This window comes from Accipiter gentilis, chromosome 30, assembly GCF_929443795.1.
Source record: "Accipiter gentilis chromosome 30, bAccGen1.1, whole genome shotgun sequence".
NCBI classification, from domain to species: Eukaryota; Metazoa; Chordata; class Aves; order Accipitriformes; family Accipitridae; genus Astur; species Astur gentilis.
In genome coordinates, this window is record NC_064909.1 from 15,342,985 (window position 1) to 15,361,010 (window position 18,026).

Sequence of the window (18,026 nt, forward strand, 5' to 3'; positions counted from 1 at the left end):
CTTTCCTCACAAGAATATTCATAAACTGATAATGCAACTTGAAAAGCAAATGTATTCTAATTTTCAACACAGATAGGCTTGTTCCCCTTTTTGGTAAAAATATCTGCATACATGTAGGTACCTGTGGAACCATCGCAACCTTCTGATTTCTTTTGGGTGACCTTGTGTTTATTTGTCTGTCATCTTCTTCACAGAAGAGTCGACTCCGTTTTGAATTTCTGAAGGGCTGCATGTATCAAAATTAAGAATGAATTACAAGAAAAAAATATTTTGATTTCTCTGTTCATGCACAGAATTCACAGTGAGAGAAATGGAATGCCTTTTCTCTTGCCACCTATTAGTTTAAAGGCACATGGTACACAATAAATAGTGCCTCCTAGCAGTTAGAGGTCTAAGGGCTGAGAGAAGAGAAGAAGGAATTTAAGATTCCAGGCTTTCCAATGCTAACTATAACCCATTACTATACTGCTGGCCCAGTTCCACGGAAGTATTTAGAACTTAACTCCCACTTGTTTCCAGAGGAGTTAGGTGTCTAAACACTTGTGTATCTAAGCTTAAAATAGTCATTGCTTTGCTTATAAGCACATCTGTTAAACAGTTTGTTCTGAATTTTGGGTCAAAAAAAAAAAAAGTTTATTCAAACAGCGTATTTGTTTTGGTGTGTTCTCAGTAAAAACATTAGCTGGATATAATTTTTTTGCAAGGACTTCTTATGAGTCTAAAAGTGTTGTGGGTTTGTTGTTTAACTCATTGAAAGTGCCTACACTGCAAAATGCTTGGAAGCTGAAGTCTGAAGAAACTAAAGCTTGAATAAATTATGTAAAAATATCAAAAGAGAAGAATTTAGAGTTTATGCTAACTAAAATTTACTTGTGTGCTTAGATGTTATAGCTCAAAGAGAATTAGAGGCTGACTGAAAACAAGAAACCATATTGCAAATACGTGTCATGAAAAAATTACTACCATTGAGATATTCCTCAACACTTTACCCTATGACAAAAAACTTGTGCTTTCAATGAGGACAAAAGAGTAACCTATGACAGGCTGCTAGTGCTGAGAGCAAGCAGCTTTTCCTTCCATGAAGACTTTGTGGCCCAGCACAGGAGCCAGCCACAACTGAAATGTGTCTCCTTTGCAGACCCCCAAGACTGCACCCTGTAGCATTTCCTTGTGCTTCAATCTATTTACAAAGGGGATGAGTAAAGGCAGAACAAATGCAGATTTCACTTCTTTCAGTATAGATGGTGAAAGTGCTACAAACTGATACGGGTATGAAACCTATAACACTCACAATGTGAAGAATACTGATGACAAAGATAAGCCCTTAATAGGAGTCAGAAACAAAATAAATCAACAAATAGTGAAATAAAACTTCACTAATAAGCATTTACACTTAAGAAAGACATTTAATAAGTTTGTGACTGATTAAAATATCTGTTTGAAAAGAGATATTCTCTATTAAATTAACCAGTGGTAGCAAAAAAAACCCTTTCTGTCCCATGCCATGAGAACAGCTGGAGCTTTCCCAGGGAAACGTGCCTTTCTTACTCTGAATGATATATATTTTATAAATGTAACTACACAAGTGTATTTAAGTAACAGTAGTGCCCTGTACGTGCTAGACACCTAAGCACATTCAGCACACAGAAGAAAACGTCCATTCCTTGTAGATGTTACAAACCAGGAGAGAGACACACACTGAACAGAGGAACTACATATTGGCAAGGTAACCAAATGGTGCCCACATCATAATAACATAGTAATTAGTTTATTGTATTAATTGTTATGGATGTTGTTTTTCTCTCTTCACCTAGATCCATTGAGTTCCTTTCTTCACATCTTCCAATTCACTAAACCTTAAGAACAATCTTGAATTTCAATTACAATGTCTTTATGTTCTTTATAACATCTCTGCTGTCCTTGACAGACCACCACCTTAAAAAAGAAAGGTCAGAACTATTCTAACTTTTGAGCAAGAAAACAAACCCACAATCCTGTTCCAACAATAAAAACTCTTACATTGCAGAACTCCAGGACTTTTTAATCACAGCATTCTGCCCACAGGACAAAGAGCCAGGTTCCTATTGAATATTTGCAATTATATTTTAGACTTCATATTTGAGATGCTGGTTCCAGGACAAATTTTTTCTCCCAAATGTCTATATAATTCTTCTTGATTTTATGACACCATACCACATGAAAGCATGTGCTAACACAGGAACACAAATGCTAAAACAATCTAGACAAAACTTAAGAGTTCCTTCAACCTTATGCTAAGGCTATGATCCAGATCAAGAGAACCGTTTTACAATGCTCAAAAGAAGCTGCCAAATTCTATTCCACGGAACTATCCAAAATAAGAGTGTTTCATCAGTCTGGATTGCCAGTGCCTCACACGAGAATAAAATAACAAGCATCACAAAGAGGTATCATCCACGTTAGCTAAGTACGTCAGGCATTTTTGGAAAGATTTTTCAACCAACAATACAACCTATCTGCAAAACTTCCAGTGTTCAGGGAATTTGAACTAGTACAGAAGACTACATCACATCTCAGCAACATGGGCCACTGTTAACACATCGGGCTGTCCTCTGATCTTTCTCCCAGGTTTCTACAGAATACTAAGCTATATTCAAAGTTTGACTGCTTATTTTTAATACCTACAGCCAGCATACCTACAGATTGACAAAGTTTTCGTACAAATGTTATGGCTATTGACTTTGGTTCTTTAGCACATGCGATCTTCTAAGTTACCAGTAAGGCTTGTTTCTGTGAGAAGATGAGCATTCCTGGCAACAGCTGAAAGCTGTGACATGAACTCCTGCAGGAACTAAGGGCCATCACAAAGCTCTGGTCACTGTCTGGAACTGCATTTTGTAGACCTTATGTTCTCTAGCATAAACACATAGTAACGTGTATATATATCTGAGTGAATCCTACCAAAATAAAAATCTTCTCTGTGTAAGTTTCTCTCTACAGGGAGAAGGATCACACAACGAGACACATATGACAGTTGTTAGTCACATTTCTTAATGCACTACTGGATGCTGCTCAGATATTTTGATTATGTGCAGAGCAGGCAAGTGCAACAGTTTTCAAACATAATGTTCATTTATTGGAAGGGAAATAGTTCACAAAAAGTAATGATTTGAACAAAAAACAGGTGATAGTTGGTAAGTTGGTCACAATTACTGTAGAAGGCAGCACCAGAAGAGTATGGGAGAAAGATCTGCCTAGCAATTGAGACAGTATTTCATATACTCTTCAGCGTGTAGTGAAAAGAGCACGCAGTATTACTGATGTAGACAAACAAGGCACTGGGTATAATATAGCTGGTGGCAAACCCAAACCAAAATCACATAATTCAGTAAAGTAGAGGAGGTTAAGAATAGTTAAGAAAAGCTTGAATGTGATACGACGGGGAAAGAAACAATGGAGTATTTAAAAAAGAGAGAGTGAAATGGTCAACCCAAACACCAGACACATGCTCTTGAAGGCTGCAGGCTCATTACCTTTCATTCCCCCACCCCAAAGTTGTTCTTTAAGGTAAGGTCTCCTGTGAGACCTCTCAGAATACTACATGACATTTCACTGACATTCCTTTAATTTTAATAAAATCTGCCCCCCAGAAGGCACAATGGTGGAAGTGCATTATGACATTTTCTCTTCCTTTTCTTCATGCATCAGTTCTGAGCCATAATTAGAAGTGAGATACTTCATGAGAGAAAACAAATGGTTGATCCAAAATGGCAACTCCTAAGTTCAAGGTGGTAGATACAGTACAAACATTTCACATAGCACTTGCTTTACAAAAAAGAGAGAAAATGATTACGAGCTACCTTGAACAAGGTCAACAATTTAATTTGTTTGACTATTCATTTATAAAATATGTTTTCATCTCATATTCAGACTGTGCAGACTGCTTGTGAAGGGCATAGTTTAACATTTCGAAATTATGAAACTATAAATCTCAGCCAAATTTTTTGATCCTTAAATTTGATTCACTTTATGGTATTTTACCAATCCTGAAGTTGTCTTTTTATTGCTTCTTACCATTTCCACTGCAGAACCAGCATTCTTGCTTTTCCAAAGGGGTGTTTTCTGCAGAGAATTATACTTTTCATTCCACGAACTGGATAAACTTCCCTCTGTTGTGAAGAAATCACGTCATTAATATACATATATATATATGTATGTATGTTTTAACATAACTACTATCCAAAAGCTAGTATAACATCACCAACTACTAATATATTTTTGTTACTTTCAACAGCTTCTTTGGATTCACCTACAAATTAATTTTAGATTTCAATATTTTTATTAAATTGTTCTGAACACTAATTAAAAAAATAATTGAACACACTTTCAGTACAAGGAGAAACATGAACAAAACACTTTTTACTCCTGACAATATTTAGATTTCTTGATACCTCCTTTGCTGGAGTCAGTTACTTCCACTGCTGGGTTGACACACACGTAGACAGCTGTACTGTGGCTGTAACTGAAACCTGGAGAAGGTAAAGCTTGACAAGACCTAGCCACCTTCTGGTTCTAAAAAATGATTAAGTGGGTGCACACCAACAAGTAAATCAAATTTTATTGAAACAAACCTCTAATAGTTACAACATATTCAACAGACCATGCCTTCTTGCTTGCATAATAGAAGCCTTGTAATATATAAAGAAACTTTTGTTGTTGGGCAGATTATAAGTATTCAACATTTGTATGACTGTTCATGAAGACAATTTCAAAGAAGATATAAGAAACAGATTTTTGATTTAGCCCACAACTTGCTGACAGAAAACACAACAAGACTGTGAAATTCCTTCCTAATGTAAATTTTGTCACATGTACAGGTCTCACTAAGAATCCTTCTCCTATCTCATCCTCAAAAGAGGAAAGATTACCTCAATCTTCTCATCAAACCTGATGCCTAGACAGTACTTAGGAAGAAAAAACACATTTCAGGAATTTCACTCAGATGAGCAGTGTCTAAATACACCACCACATATGTAGTTTCAACCACCAAGGAACATTAGTCTACAGAAGTAACAAATATCCACAATAAAACCCGTATTTCAACAAAAAACCTTCTTTGGTGTTTGTAGGAACATATTTAGCTAACGGTCACAAGAGCATTCCAGACACCTTTAGAATGTTCCTACAGGTGTTATTTTCTTGAACTTTTTGAAGCTAGAAACTAAGTACACCTTAAAGTCAGATTGGGTACAAGTAAATAACACATTAATTTCTTACCTTTCAAGCTCACAAGTGCTTTTGCTGAAGAACCTGCAATACATCAAAAAGTCCACATAAATCATAAGTTATTTCAAACCATACAACCTATGCAGAGTCTACTAATTCTTCATTAATTCTTAGGCAGAACGTGGAATTTAATATTAAATCTTTCACAGCTGAGTGAGTGAACCCAGTGCGCCCTTCATGGCACCAAGTATAGCATTATATGTTTATTACCCAATAAATCTTGAAAGCATATTCATGTTTTGTTTTTTCCTTTAGTTTCACATCTACAAAACAGCTTCAGATGCCAAGCACTTTTGTTTAGCACAGCAAATTCTGAACAAGCTTTATGTCCAAACTACATACGTCCATGCGGCTGCTTGTTTGATGTAGTTGCAAATATATTGCACAACTGACAAGGAAACTGTAATGAACACTTCTTTTTTTGTTATTTAAAAAATTATTTCTACCAATTCAAAATTCTTCAATGCCAAAAATTTCCGTGAAAGCAGTAGTTTATGCTCTCTAAGCTTGGTTCTCTAAGTAGGAAGACAGATAGTTAGTTGCTCCCTGGTGAAACCTCTTTATTCAGAAAGGCAGCAGATTCAGATACTATAAATGCAGATGGGACCCTTAGTTTGCTTGAACTGTTCAAACTGTGTAGCACATCCATCAAAATTTTGCTGATCCCCTTCCACTGCATCTGTAGGACCTCTGCAGTGCTTCCAGGTCAGGAAGGACAAAACTGGGCCTGACTACAGCCTCCAAGCTCCGAAATTTTCAAATGTCTCTCTAAGAATCGAGCTGTTTGAAGCAACTACACTAGCAGAGGGGAAAGCTACTTCTGCATGACAATGCTTCCACACATTCATCTTTTCTCTCCAATAAATTTTATCTTTCCAGTTACGTTCCAGTGTTGCAACCACTCCTTCTTGTGTTGCATGATCTTCTCCCTCTCACCTTCCCCAAGCTCTTCTTCAGCTTCTCTCTGGAACAGCTGTTCCAAGAACATTTCTGACTCCAAAGGTCTAGAAATTCCTTTTCTTGTGGCTGCCCTGTATCTAGGTCCTAACCCCACTAACTTCACAGTGCCAGAGATCCTTGCCTCTAAGAGGGTACATTCCAGGGAATATCACAGAGCCAAAAAATGAATTATTGTCCCCTTCCAGGAGAACAGAGCATTTTGGTCTGGGGTGGACTGTTGAAGAGAATACAGGTGCAGCAATGGCAAAAAAACCCCTATTGTTTGCTGCCATCTTATTATGCCACATGTTAAAAAAAGTTCAATAAAAAAAGGAAAAAAAGTTTCTATTCTTTAAAAAAAAAAAAAAAGTTTAAGATATGAAATGGAACTATTTTGACTCACTGGTGGTTTAGAGGGCCTCCAGCCCAGTATCTCCTGAGCTGTTCAAATCTACAACAGGTAACGTGTATGGGATTAGATGTCAAAAACAAGGTGACAAACCTGGGATATACTGGTGCCTTTCTTGCACATTTCTTTTCTGACATATCACCTTTGTTGGGTTGGAGACCTAACAGTGACTGGTACAGGAACATGCTTCTATGATGATCAGATTCACAGCAAATTCAGCTCTTGTAACTAAGCTGTATGTTAAAGGTATCACAGGATTAAAGCCTTTTTTTTTTTTTTTTTTTTTAGTTTAATACTAATAATCAGTTACTGTACACCATGCTTGCATAAATGCACAGGTACCCTGCTGTCAACCACAAATGCAGTCCTAAACACTAACAGTAAGAACAGTGAAATACTAGTGTTCCCCCCAAATTTACATAAGGGATGGTGGGAAATGTGTGCAGGGATTAATAAGTACAAACAGTTTAAGAGCACGGGAAAGTACATGTCCTTGGTGATGGAGAGGCAGAAGCAGTGTCATCATGACTGTCAAATGGAGGAAATGCTGGCTTTTCAGAATGGAACACTATTCTGAAAGATCTCAGGCACTTCATCTGTAAGACTGAACATACAATCATTTTCCTCTTTTTCTGATCATCTTGCTCACAGGAATCAAGTTCAATCAATTCAGTCAAGGGTGAGTATGTCAACAATGAAAACGAAACAACTCAGCAAGAGGCAGCAAAGCTTTATATGGGGGGTGGTGTCAATCTCATAGCTGAATTGCCTGAGATCCTTTGCTAACCATCAAACTCAGATTGCTTCACCTGTGAGACTGATGATGGGTCAGCAGAGGAGGGCATTAGATGACTGGCATCAGAAACAACAGGTAGAGAAGTGATGGACAGCAGAATGTTACTGCGCTACCTTGTAGCTTTATAAGATTACCACTCAAAACAGCATTAGTTGCCAGGGTCTTTTCAACATGGGATAGTTAATCTTCAACAGATGCATGCTAGAATAAGGCTGCTCATTTGTTTTCACTTAACCTGTAACTAAAGTAATGTAACTGGAAAAGGGCATCTTTATTTAGGAGAACAAGTGTCCAAATAAGAAATTCCTGATCTAGGCAAGTTCAAAGTTAAACTAAACTATTTTAAATAATAAGTTGCAGAAAATTATTAACACTAACACTTCTGTAGACTAAAGCCTGTAGGATATCAAAATGACAATGGAGATGTCCATAAGCTTAATTTTACCTTAAATGCAACAATATGATACATGGGTTTTCTTGTCAAGTTCTTCTGTATTGATTTTAGAGGCTATCTGCAACACCACCAAACTTCAAGGAATACGGTACATCTCCCTACAGTTTCCATTTAGTTTGGTACATAGTACTAGGGCCACAAAACCAGAAACTAGGATGATCTAAGCAATAATACGTTACAATAAAAACCAACCAACATTTAATACAGATAAAAGCATTTCAGAAACTATAAAAATTGTAAAGTGATTTGGGACAGATGAAGTTTATTAAAACTATCCAAAGTTTTAGTTTAAATAATTATTAGATTTATAATATCCCAGTCTCACGTTAAATGCCAGTAATTTTGTATGCTCCTGTTCTGAATAACAAATACATAATCATAGACAGTCTTTTTAACCAGCATTTTAATTACAAACATAGAGATTAAAGTAGAATATATACACATGCTTGAATGTAAATACCTATTATGACAATGACAGATTCCATTTCTACAAACATCAAACACTTAAAAAACAAATGGGTGGAAAGGAAGAAATAAGGCCCATGCATCATTTAGGGTATTAGAACCAAAATCTACTTCCAACTCCTCCAGGTTCAGAAGATCATGGAGGTGACTTTCTTAATACTGAGAGTAAAAAAACCTCAACCTAGGGAGGAAGTACAGCTAGCTCACCACAGCAGTGTCTCAGGAATTAGAATGCCTGCTTTCAGTAGCCCTACACTGGCACACTATTCCAGTGCAAACTGTACGATTGGCTTAGTCTTGTCTTAGTATCATATTGAGTATTGCTTTGCATATGTTGTTAGTAAATTAATTACTTGAACACAGTGTTCACACTTGACTAAGTTTGAAAAATTAGGAAAGGATTCAGAACAGAGCTAGGAGAAACATTTGAAGATCTAAAAACATGCCTTAATGCGAGAAAGTCAAGACACTCCAATCTTGTTCTTCCCAAAGAAGGTCAAGATCTGCACTGATCACAAGTATCTACAAAGGAAGATAATTCAGACAGTAAATAGCTCTGCAGCCTCTTTTTTTACAAGGAAAGGCATAACTAGATCTATTTGTCAGAAAAGGACATTGGATAAGTTTAGGTTAGCAATGAAAGCAAAGCTCAACAGATTTTATGTAACTATACTAAGAAAGGGCATGTCGAGCTCCCTATAATTCAAAAATCTTTAAACCAAGTTTACATCTATTTTTAAAGAGAAAACTACAGCTAAAAAGGAAGCATGGAATCGATGCACAGAAATTCCAAACACAAGTATCCCAGCATGCTTAATGAAGAATGCAAGATGATTATAATGGCCTTTTCTGGCCCTAAAAAAAAAAAAATCTGTAAGATATGTGCACCACAGAAGTGCAGTAAAAATAACTGTGCTAGATTATGAAGCATTTAATAGTATGATAACAGGAAGCTCATTAGTAACTAAGAGTCAGGAATGCGCGTATATACGTGTTTTATAATACTTGCAAGAAGTGATTTTCAGGAAATCCATGTAAAGCCGAATTAAAAAAAACCCAAAACAAACCAACAACATTAAAATAACCTCAAGTCAGCCACGTCTAGCACGATAAGGACCCTGATGTTTTCATGCTAGGCTAGCTAGAAACCCGACCCGCTTCAGCAGCTGCCAGTGTGGGGTCCGGCGGGTGGACAGCTCCCCGAGTCCTGAACGGCCGCGGCCGCCAGGAATCGTTCCTCTAGCCCCAACCTCCTCCTCTGAGCACAAGGGAGCACGTACAGAGGATTACCATGAGGGGAACCTAAAAAACCTCCTCTAACTGCTCTGCAAGCACTATGGACAGACTTAAAAAGGCACTCCGATAGTTCGCCCTCCAAAAAGTATTTCTGATTTGGAGATAGGCTTTGACGCATGGGAAAAAAGCACAAAAGCTTTTCTCCTTTTCAAAAAATTAAAGTTGGGTTTAAGTTTAAAAACAAGCATCTACTGCCTCCCCTCCTTTGAAAATACAATAACTGAACACAAGAGGTGGAGTATGACTGCAATTCAATACGGGCAGTTGTAGATGCCCTGATGTGTGTTTTCAGTAATAACATGAAGCAAAGCAGTTGAAATACAGCTTTTCAACAGCTGATCTTTAAATTTAAACAAGAACACAGACAAGCACACTACATTTGTGAAAGTGTTTTCAGATTTTTTTATAATGAATTCACAACAGCTGATTACAGTTTTGAAAATAAAGGTTACAAGTAACCACAGGGATGTGCCATAGTTACTGATTTTACTAATGTGTGGGCACAAAGGGGCATATCTAAATCAATATAGAAAATTCTAGGATCCAGATACACAATTACATAACGTAAAACCCTTCCTCTCCAGATCATTACACATATTTTGTCTAAATTCTGCACAGGTGAGCAGTTATTTTAACACTGGTTGCATGATGACTTCAAAAACCTATGTAATTAAACTACATCACTGACACTAAAAATGGTGTGACAGAGGAAACTCATGGAGAAGGGAAAAACACAAGCTTTTATTATAGATTGAGTGATTAACCCTCTGAGAGATCATTCATCTACACGAGCATGGCACAAGTTGTTTCAGCAGAGGAAGCATCTCAAACGATTAGCCACTAAAAGGACAGCTTGTTCAGGAAAGCTTAGAAAGTACAAAACACGCATCAGGAAAAAGTGGCTTTGGGTAGCTTTTAAGCTCCCCATAAACTTTGGCCTTGCTGAAGAGATAGATATATATATAAATGAACAATAACTTTTCGTTTCAAGCATGAATCTATTTCCCTCATGTTATGAGCCCACTAATACTGACATTTGTATGTTTTCAAATCCTAACATAACTACTGGATGGAAGTCAGTTCTTCAGCCACGTGAACCCTTTTACAGGATTTGTGCAGATGATAATGACAATACCAAAGCCCTCTTCCTGAAACACTGCATTCTCATGATGGACAATATGCCGATACCATGGTAACATACAATTTTAAAGGTATGCAGCACAAATGATCCCAAAATCATTAGCTTTGGGTACCATTTAGCAGCCACGAAACTAATCTTGGGCCTTCTCCCAAATGCTGTAATCTCATATAGTTCTGCTGATTTTTTTGCCTCAAATGTCCAGAGCACAGTGGTGCTAGGCCCCTTGGGACTGGAAAATAAAAGCAGCAAGAGGTGTGCCACATCCCTCCTCCAGCTATCCAGGAAAGCTTCAGAGCACAGCAACTGGCTATGCAGGGGCAGGATGCCTGTGAACCACAGCATAAGGTTGTGCTGAGGGTAAAGACAATGATTTCCGTATGAAGTGCCGCCCTTACGCTGCAGCCTCCATCCATGGGATAAAAGGCCATGCAGAAAGATTCTTGTCATCCTTGCCTTCTTCTGCCTGTCCTAAAACACAAGCCCCTAGAAACAGTACCAGAGATGTCTACCAATGTATGGTATTCGGCAATACACTACTGTTTTCAGTATTTGTACTGCAAAAGGCTAACACTTTGACACCCATCGCTACTACAGTCTGGCTTCTTTCTCTGATTCACCTGCCACTTGTTGGTGTTTGCCTACATGCAACACAGAAACACTGCACTCTGCAGTAGCTTGGTGGTTTACTCCTGGCAGCTACCCCATACTGATGATCATTTAGTTAGCTAAGCATGCTTTCACTTCTATCAAAAATGGCATCTCACTCTTGCTTTTACAGAGCTGATTCCAGGTGTCTTCCTTGTTCAGACTCACTTGTGCGAAAGAACGCACCAAGATGCAGCTTTGCCTACGCTGCTGTCTGCCGAGCTCTGCCTCTACTGTGACTAGGACAGTCTTCTAGTCACATTTGCACGTGTTGTCTGTTTTATCAAAGTCTCACCTCAGCTTTACTGTGTGTACTTTATAGCTGAGTAATTCACAAATAAGATTGCTATTACTAGTAGCAAGAGACAGGGCAGCATTATGTACACTCCAATGCAATCAACTGTTTTCCTCTTCTGAGACACAGAGAAATAGCCATCTGGTTCGCAGCAGTAAAACTGCCCACCATTTACCTCCACTGCAAAATTACCAGGAGATTAGAGGGGGGAAAAAACCTGCATTGACTAAAATTAGTCACTTATCACCAACTCAGGAGTCTACGGAAACAAATTTTGTCTCCAAAATACAAATCCAATTATTTGCATTGAAAGTACTTCTGCGATCGGGATCTCTAGTATTCTGGATTTTTTCAGCTAGAGGATTTGCCACACAGTTGTTCTTTCTTCACAGCACTTTGCTCCATCCCAGGTTACTACACCCCTCTGCCCTGGCAGCACTAGTAAGAAAAGGCCTCAACTACAAGAAACGCATGTAAACTTAGGCACTGCCATCTTCTTCATTTTTAAGGCTGTCAGTGTGAACTCCTTTATCCATTTCAAAAGGATAGAATGTCAGCTTTAGAGAAGAATGTAACTTTAGAGAAATAATAACTTTAGCAGATAAAATTAAGCACATATTATGAGAGACAACTATGTGCATTACATTCATCTCCCTCCTGGGTTAAGGAATATTCACTGCCCAGCTGCATTACAGAACTTGCCAGAGGGCAAGTAGGTGCTATCAGAATACTCTGGGACAAATTCCACTTAATCATATTTCCAATCTGAAAGTGAAATTGCATAGCTCTTACCACACTGCAAAATTTCAGTTTTCTTGTCACCGAGTATGCTGTTTTTACTTATAATTCTTTTTATGTGAAAACTCAGTTATGGTCCACTACCTTGCCATAAACTGCGCTGGAGAAAATTCACAGGGACGATACATGAATCTGAAAGTCTGTTAGTCATGAACTATTCTAACGTTTTTAGGAACTTATTTTTACACCACTATGGAAGATTCCAAAAACAATTTTGCAATGCTTACTGTTATTATCCCTTACAAATTAAGTTGCAGACTGAAAGCTCCATGAAGTCAGTGTTAAATCAGTCAGGACTAAGTTTACATCTTCATTTTAAGTATAGGACTGGAAATGAAAGAACTATGCGTGGCAATAGTTACGGTGTAATTTGAAAACATCCAGTTCACCAAAATTGGAAAGAATAGGAATGGAAACACAAAGCAAACACTCTTTGAAACTTTCACGTTTCTAGCAGTTCACCAACAGTAGAGAAAACACAAAGCTCCCTATTTGATGAAAAACCAAAACATCCCCTACTTGCACCAAACTTGGGTAAATACAAACCTTAGGGGCAAGGTCAGCACAGCAGAAGCCTATTACCTTCACAAACACACACACCGTGTGTCTGCTTTGCCTGCCAAGCAGATACCATAACAATGACACTGCTGGCAAGGGTCTGCAGTATAGCACAATCCTAAGCGAAACTGAATCACACACACTCTATCCTAGTATCTGTTACAGGTGAAGTAACAGACCTGTTAAGTCTCCCTGATGCCACTGTAGGCAACGTAAAGGTGGCAGAGACGAAAAATTTCTTTTTCGTACTTTACGTTAACTTCTTGAAACACGTGTCGCCTTCCCTGCAAGATGGGTAAGGCAAAGAGAGGAACAGTAACTTACACACTGTCCATTCTAGTGAAGTGGGAAAGTTGATTCAATAAGCAATAAAACGTTGCTAATTATTAATTACAGTTGTCTCAGTTGGTCTACGACTTATATTAATCAGACTCTAATGTGGTGCAGCGTACATGACTGAACTGTACCAAATTGAGAGTGTCAGTTCTATCCTTAATTTACAATGATCCTTCATAAGTCTGTTCAGTTAACACAATGACACTGGCCGTGTAGGCATATTAACCAATTTTTCTCCTGACAGTTGCTGGAGTTGTAACAAAGACCCGCACAGAGCAGTCAGAAGCAAGATTTCAACTCTGAGTTGCCTCTCTGAGAATCTTCTGATATAGAAATAATTGGTATGTTCATGAACTTGCACGGTGATGCACAAAACAGCGTCACCAAAAATATAAGTCTACCCTGTTGTGTGCACGTTCACTGAACTACTAAATGCCCTAGTTTTAGCTCGGCATGTACTTACAGTTTGTAAGAAGACCTAGCAAGACAGCACGTAGACACATTTTTATGTTGAATAATTTCCTCTTCTATAACGCTCAAGTACCTCATGCATGAATCCATATATATGGCGACACGTGTATCTTTTTCATCTATACCTCAGTTTTTACCTAATCCTCACGTGCGCTGAAAACGGCATCCGCAGGAACCCTATGTAGATGTGTAGGTCTGTATGTATGCAAGTATCTATTTCCATACTGCCTTCCTATACAACTAGCTTTCACCTACTGACACACAATACAGGGTCTTGGAGCTCTTCCCTCTGCATTTATCAGTGCCCCCTAGATGCAATGTGCATGCCCTACCCCCCCCCCCCCCCCCCCCCCCCGCCAAGTCCTTCAGAGGTGCTCACGCTGTACACAGCAGATGCTATGTATACCCAAGCCCTCCTGCCCCCCTCGGACGACAGAAGGGACAGGAGCACCGGGCTGCCCACCCCTTCCCCGGGCAGGACGCTCCTTCCCCCGCGCTGCCCTCACCCCCGCAGGCAGGGCAGGCTGTCAGGTGTGCCCCGCACACTCACGCCTTCCCCTCCCCGCCCGGCTCCCGGTCCCCGCACCCGGCCCGCCCGCCTGGCAGGTGACGCCCGGCCAGCCCCGCCGCCTCACCCGGGCGGGGCGGGGCGGCGCGGAAGGGGGGGGCCCAGCCCCAGCACCCCCGAGGGCAACGGGGGTCGCAACCTCGGCAGGGAGCTCCTCGCCCGCTGCCCTCCCCGCGCCACCGGCTGGGCCGGGGCCTCGCCCGGGAGGGGCGGCGGCGGCGGCGGGGCGGACGGCGGCGGGGGGCGGGGGGGGGAAGGGGGGGGGAAGAGCCGGGCCGGCCCGGTTGCCAGGGAGGAGGCTCGGGCTCCGGCCCCGCACAGCGCCCACGACGAGAGGGAGGGAGGCGGGCCGGCGGCGGGGCGCGGCGCGGGTGTCCCGCCGGGGGAAGGGAGGCGGGGGCGAGGGGGCGGCGGTGCCGTGAGGGCGGCGGCGGCGGGGGCACGGGTCGCTACTCACTCTCGTCAGGCAGCTGATCGAGCTCCGCCATCTTGAACGAGCCGCGCCGCTTTTTCAAAGGCTGCCTGGCGCGGTGCATTCTGGGGGAGGAGACGGGGCCTTGCGCGAGGCGGCGCTGCCGCGCGGGGACGGCGCTGGCGGGCCAAGGCGCGCGGCGGGCGCGTGCGCGCGGGCAGGCGGGCGGGGGCGGAGGCGGGGAGCCGGGCGTTCGCCGCCCTGAGGGGCCGAGGGCTGAGGGGAAGGGGCGGCGGGTGGCCGGCTGGCTCCCCCGGGGCGATCGTGGAGGGGAAGGGGGCTTTGCCCCGGTCCGCCTCGGTGCGAGGGAGAGGGGGGACGGACGGCGTCCGTCTGCGACTGAAACCGTACAGTCCCCGCCGCGGGCCTCCTGGATCGTGGCAGGATGAGGGGGAACGGGCGAGGGGCGGTTGGGGGACGGGGGAGGCTGTCACTCGGTCCAAAGGGTCACCCCACAGTCGCCGCGCTAGCTTAGTGTCTTCAAAAAATCCCTACGTTATATCGTCTTCCTTCATTAAAGAGTAATTTTTTGCTAAACTGTACTTATTTTCCTTGTCTCTGCTTTTCACCGTTAGCTGTCCCGTGCCTAACCTCAATGATGGCAAAGGTGAGACTTCAGGAGGAGTAAGTGATAAGCATAAAAGCCCCGGCATAATCGGCCCTGGCCCCTCGGCCACGGTCTGCGTGAAGAGTTGACTAAAATGCTCACGGAGGCCAAGGCCTGAAGGTCAAGGTCTCGCTTGTTCTCACCCAGCTGGAGGGAGAGAGCCAGCAAACCCCTGACAGTGGATAGTTGTTGCCTGACAAACTCCTTCCTTGTCTTGGTCTGCCCTCTAATGCAGTCCCCAACCCTCACAGCTGAAAGCTTTCTGCAAGCAGCAGAGAGAGTTTCCTTACCTAGTTCCCTTAGGTCTCTGCACCACAGCGAATTTTAAAGCTGTTGCCATAAACCACAAGCACCTTAAGTGCTTATGGACCTGACTCTTTACATGCATTGGGCTTTGACAACAGTATCTACTGCTACTTATACCAACCAAAATGCCTTTTATTTTATATATATATATATATATGAAAATGCAAATTGAAGCTCAAAATAAATTAACATTATATCTCAGTCAAGGCTAAGTCAGTGTCGCATCTTAAGCATTTACTGCCAACAGCATGATGGTGTAATGCAAAATGGATGCTATGCCTGTTTGCATCTCTTTAACAGCATCTAGGTGTAATCAAAGATTCTGCAAAACACAGAAAATGTATACCTTGGGACATGGAATAGAGTTTTTAATTTGTGTTCTTAATTTGCTAATGAACTCAGATGACTAGGCACTGTAGCGGGTTGAGAGGGGCAGGATATAGGTCATGCTATTAAACAATTTTTAAAAAAATAATAAAAAAAAATCAATGCTGCCCTTGTGCTTAAGAGGAAAAAAGTGAGTTTCTAAGAGAAGAAACAAACTGAGTAAAATCATTTAGAAATTCCCCCAGGGCTTTCTATGTACATTGCAGCAGAGCTTTAAAAAAAAAAAAAAAAAAAGGTAAAAAGAGAAGACAAAGGCTAGCAGGCATTACCACCCCCTTTTCCAGGTCATTCTGAAGTGCTGTTAAAACAGCCTTCCTTCCCCTTAGCCCCCAAAGGGCTGAAGACAGTTCAGCAAGAACTCTCCATACTGCACAGCACAAAACAAAGCAACTACAGCAGAGAGATGCACAGCAGCATAGGCATAATGCGCTAAATAAACTAATAACAAAAAGCAACAAAACAGTTATCTGTGCTCTTTCAAAGGCAAAACCTACACATTAAACCCTGTACAATTTTCCCCTTTAATAAAACACCTCCACCACCCAAAAGGCCTGACATGGACCAGACCTTCCAGGCTCAGGTAAACAAGAGTGTGTTAACACCATTACTCTTTCTGTATTTCAGCTTGGCTCCCCTTGTTCCTAGCATTGTGTGTTAATGCTCAACTGAGAGGCGACACCGAGACTTCCACAGTTGACAGAAGATACTGACCACCAGCGAGATTTCTACTCCTGTGCTTTGTAAACCTGGTCATCAGGTCTCGCTGTGCTGAAAGCAGCGGTTGCCCAGCACCACCCCGATGCTAGACCTTTCACCCAAGGAAGGGATTTTCAGGGGAGCAAAGAAAAAACTTCTACAACACAATCGCATTTTGCAGCAGTCCTCAGAGCCTGCATTTCTAGAAGGGAAAGGAAAGAGGAAAAAAGAAACAAAAAAAATCCCCAAGGCCTTTCAGGGCTTCTTTGTACATTGTGATAAAACTAGAAAACAGATGAAAGAGCTAAATTTTCCCCCACCCCCAACACTCCTGACAATCATCTTAAAAATTACCAGGTCAGAAGGCAGAATTCATCTCCCAACAGCACAATGCTGGGTATTCCTTCATTTCATTCCAACTGCTGCATTTGAAAAATATTTAGCAGAAGCTATTACCATTCACTGTGCTGAAAGGGTAACGATCAACACTGTATTATGAGGATTCCTATGATAAAAGACTTTTTACATCTTGGCCTATTATGAATGCTGCAGCATCCCTTATATTCTGGTTCTTCATTTCTCCTGCGCATGCTGTTTCACACAAACGCAACCCTGTTTGACAAAGCGGTGTTTGACATAGCCAGTGCCATTTGACTGTATGCAGACAAATAGACAATGCTTTCAGTGCATCCTTTTACTATTCTGGCAAATTTGCGGTTTACACTTGGGTGATGTGGAAATGACACAATTATTCTGATAGACAGGCATGGTGACCGAGAACATCATTGCTAACAACCTGCCATTAGGTACTGCTGACTCACCTGCCTCGCACAGATGGAGGGAGATCTTTAAACTGGCTTCACTCATGCCATTCGCTTTCCCAGAGGGTCATGTTAGGCAACCGCTCTTAATGGTGCGCGCCAAAACGCTGCAGAAAGCACTCCCGTGCTCCCATTTCGCCTTAATTACTGCAGATGATATTAAGACATGGGTTACACCACCTACTAATCAATGCATTTAGAGTAGTGTCAGCACAGTGCAGGTAGTGCTACATCCTGGGGACAGGAGACAGCTAGGGTGTCATTTTCTCACCTCCCCTAGGCAGGCACTGGTAGTAGGAAG

The 18,026-nt window shown here is 41.5% G+C and overlaps 1 protein-coding gene across 4 annotated transcripts in view; it reads right to left on the reverse strand.

Annotated features, from left to right (window-relative positions):
* The window catches only part of LIN9 (lin-9 DREAM MuvB core complex component), a 43,741-nt gene extending 25,997 nt beyond the window's left edge, over positions 1 to 17,744 (reverse strand). Inside the window, exons 1-4 of one of the 4 annotated variants that reach the window (XM_049833638.1) lie at positions 17,726 to 17,744; positions 5,257 to 5,289; positions 4,054 to 4,148; positions 122 to 226 (exon numbers count right to left, since the gene is read on the reverse strand). In XM_049833638.1, coding sequence (XP_049689595.1) covers positions 122 to 226; positions 4,054 to 4,056 — 108 coding nt within the window. In that variant the 5' untranslated portion in view covers positions 4,057 to 4,148; positions 5,257 to 5,289; positions 17,726 to 17,744. Of the gene's footprint in view, positions 1 to 111; positions 227 to 4,053; positions 4,149 to 5,256; positions 5,290 to 14,893; positions 14,973 to 17,725 lie in introns of those variants that run through there. The other 3 variants (XM_049833637.1, XM_049833640.1, XM_049833641.1) reach the window with 3 other exon arrangements.
* Positions 17,745 to 18,026: the final 282 nt, after the last annotated feature.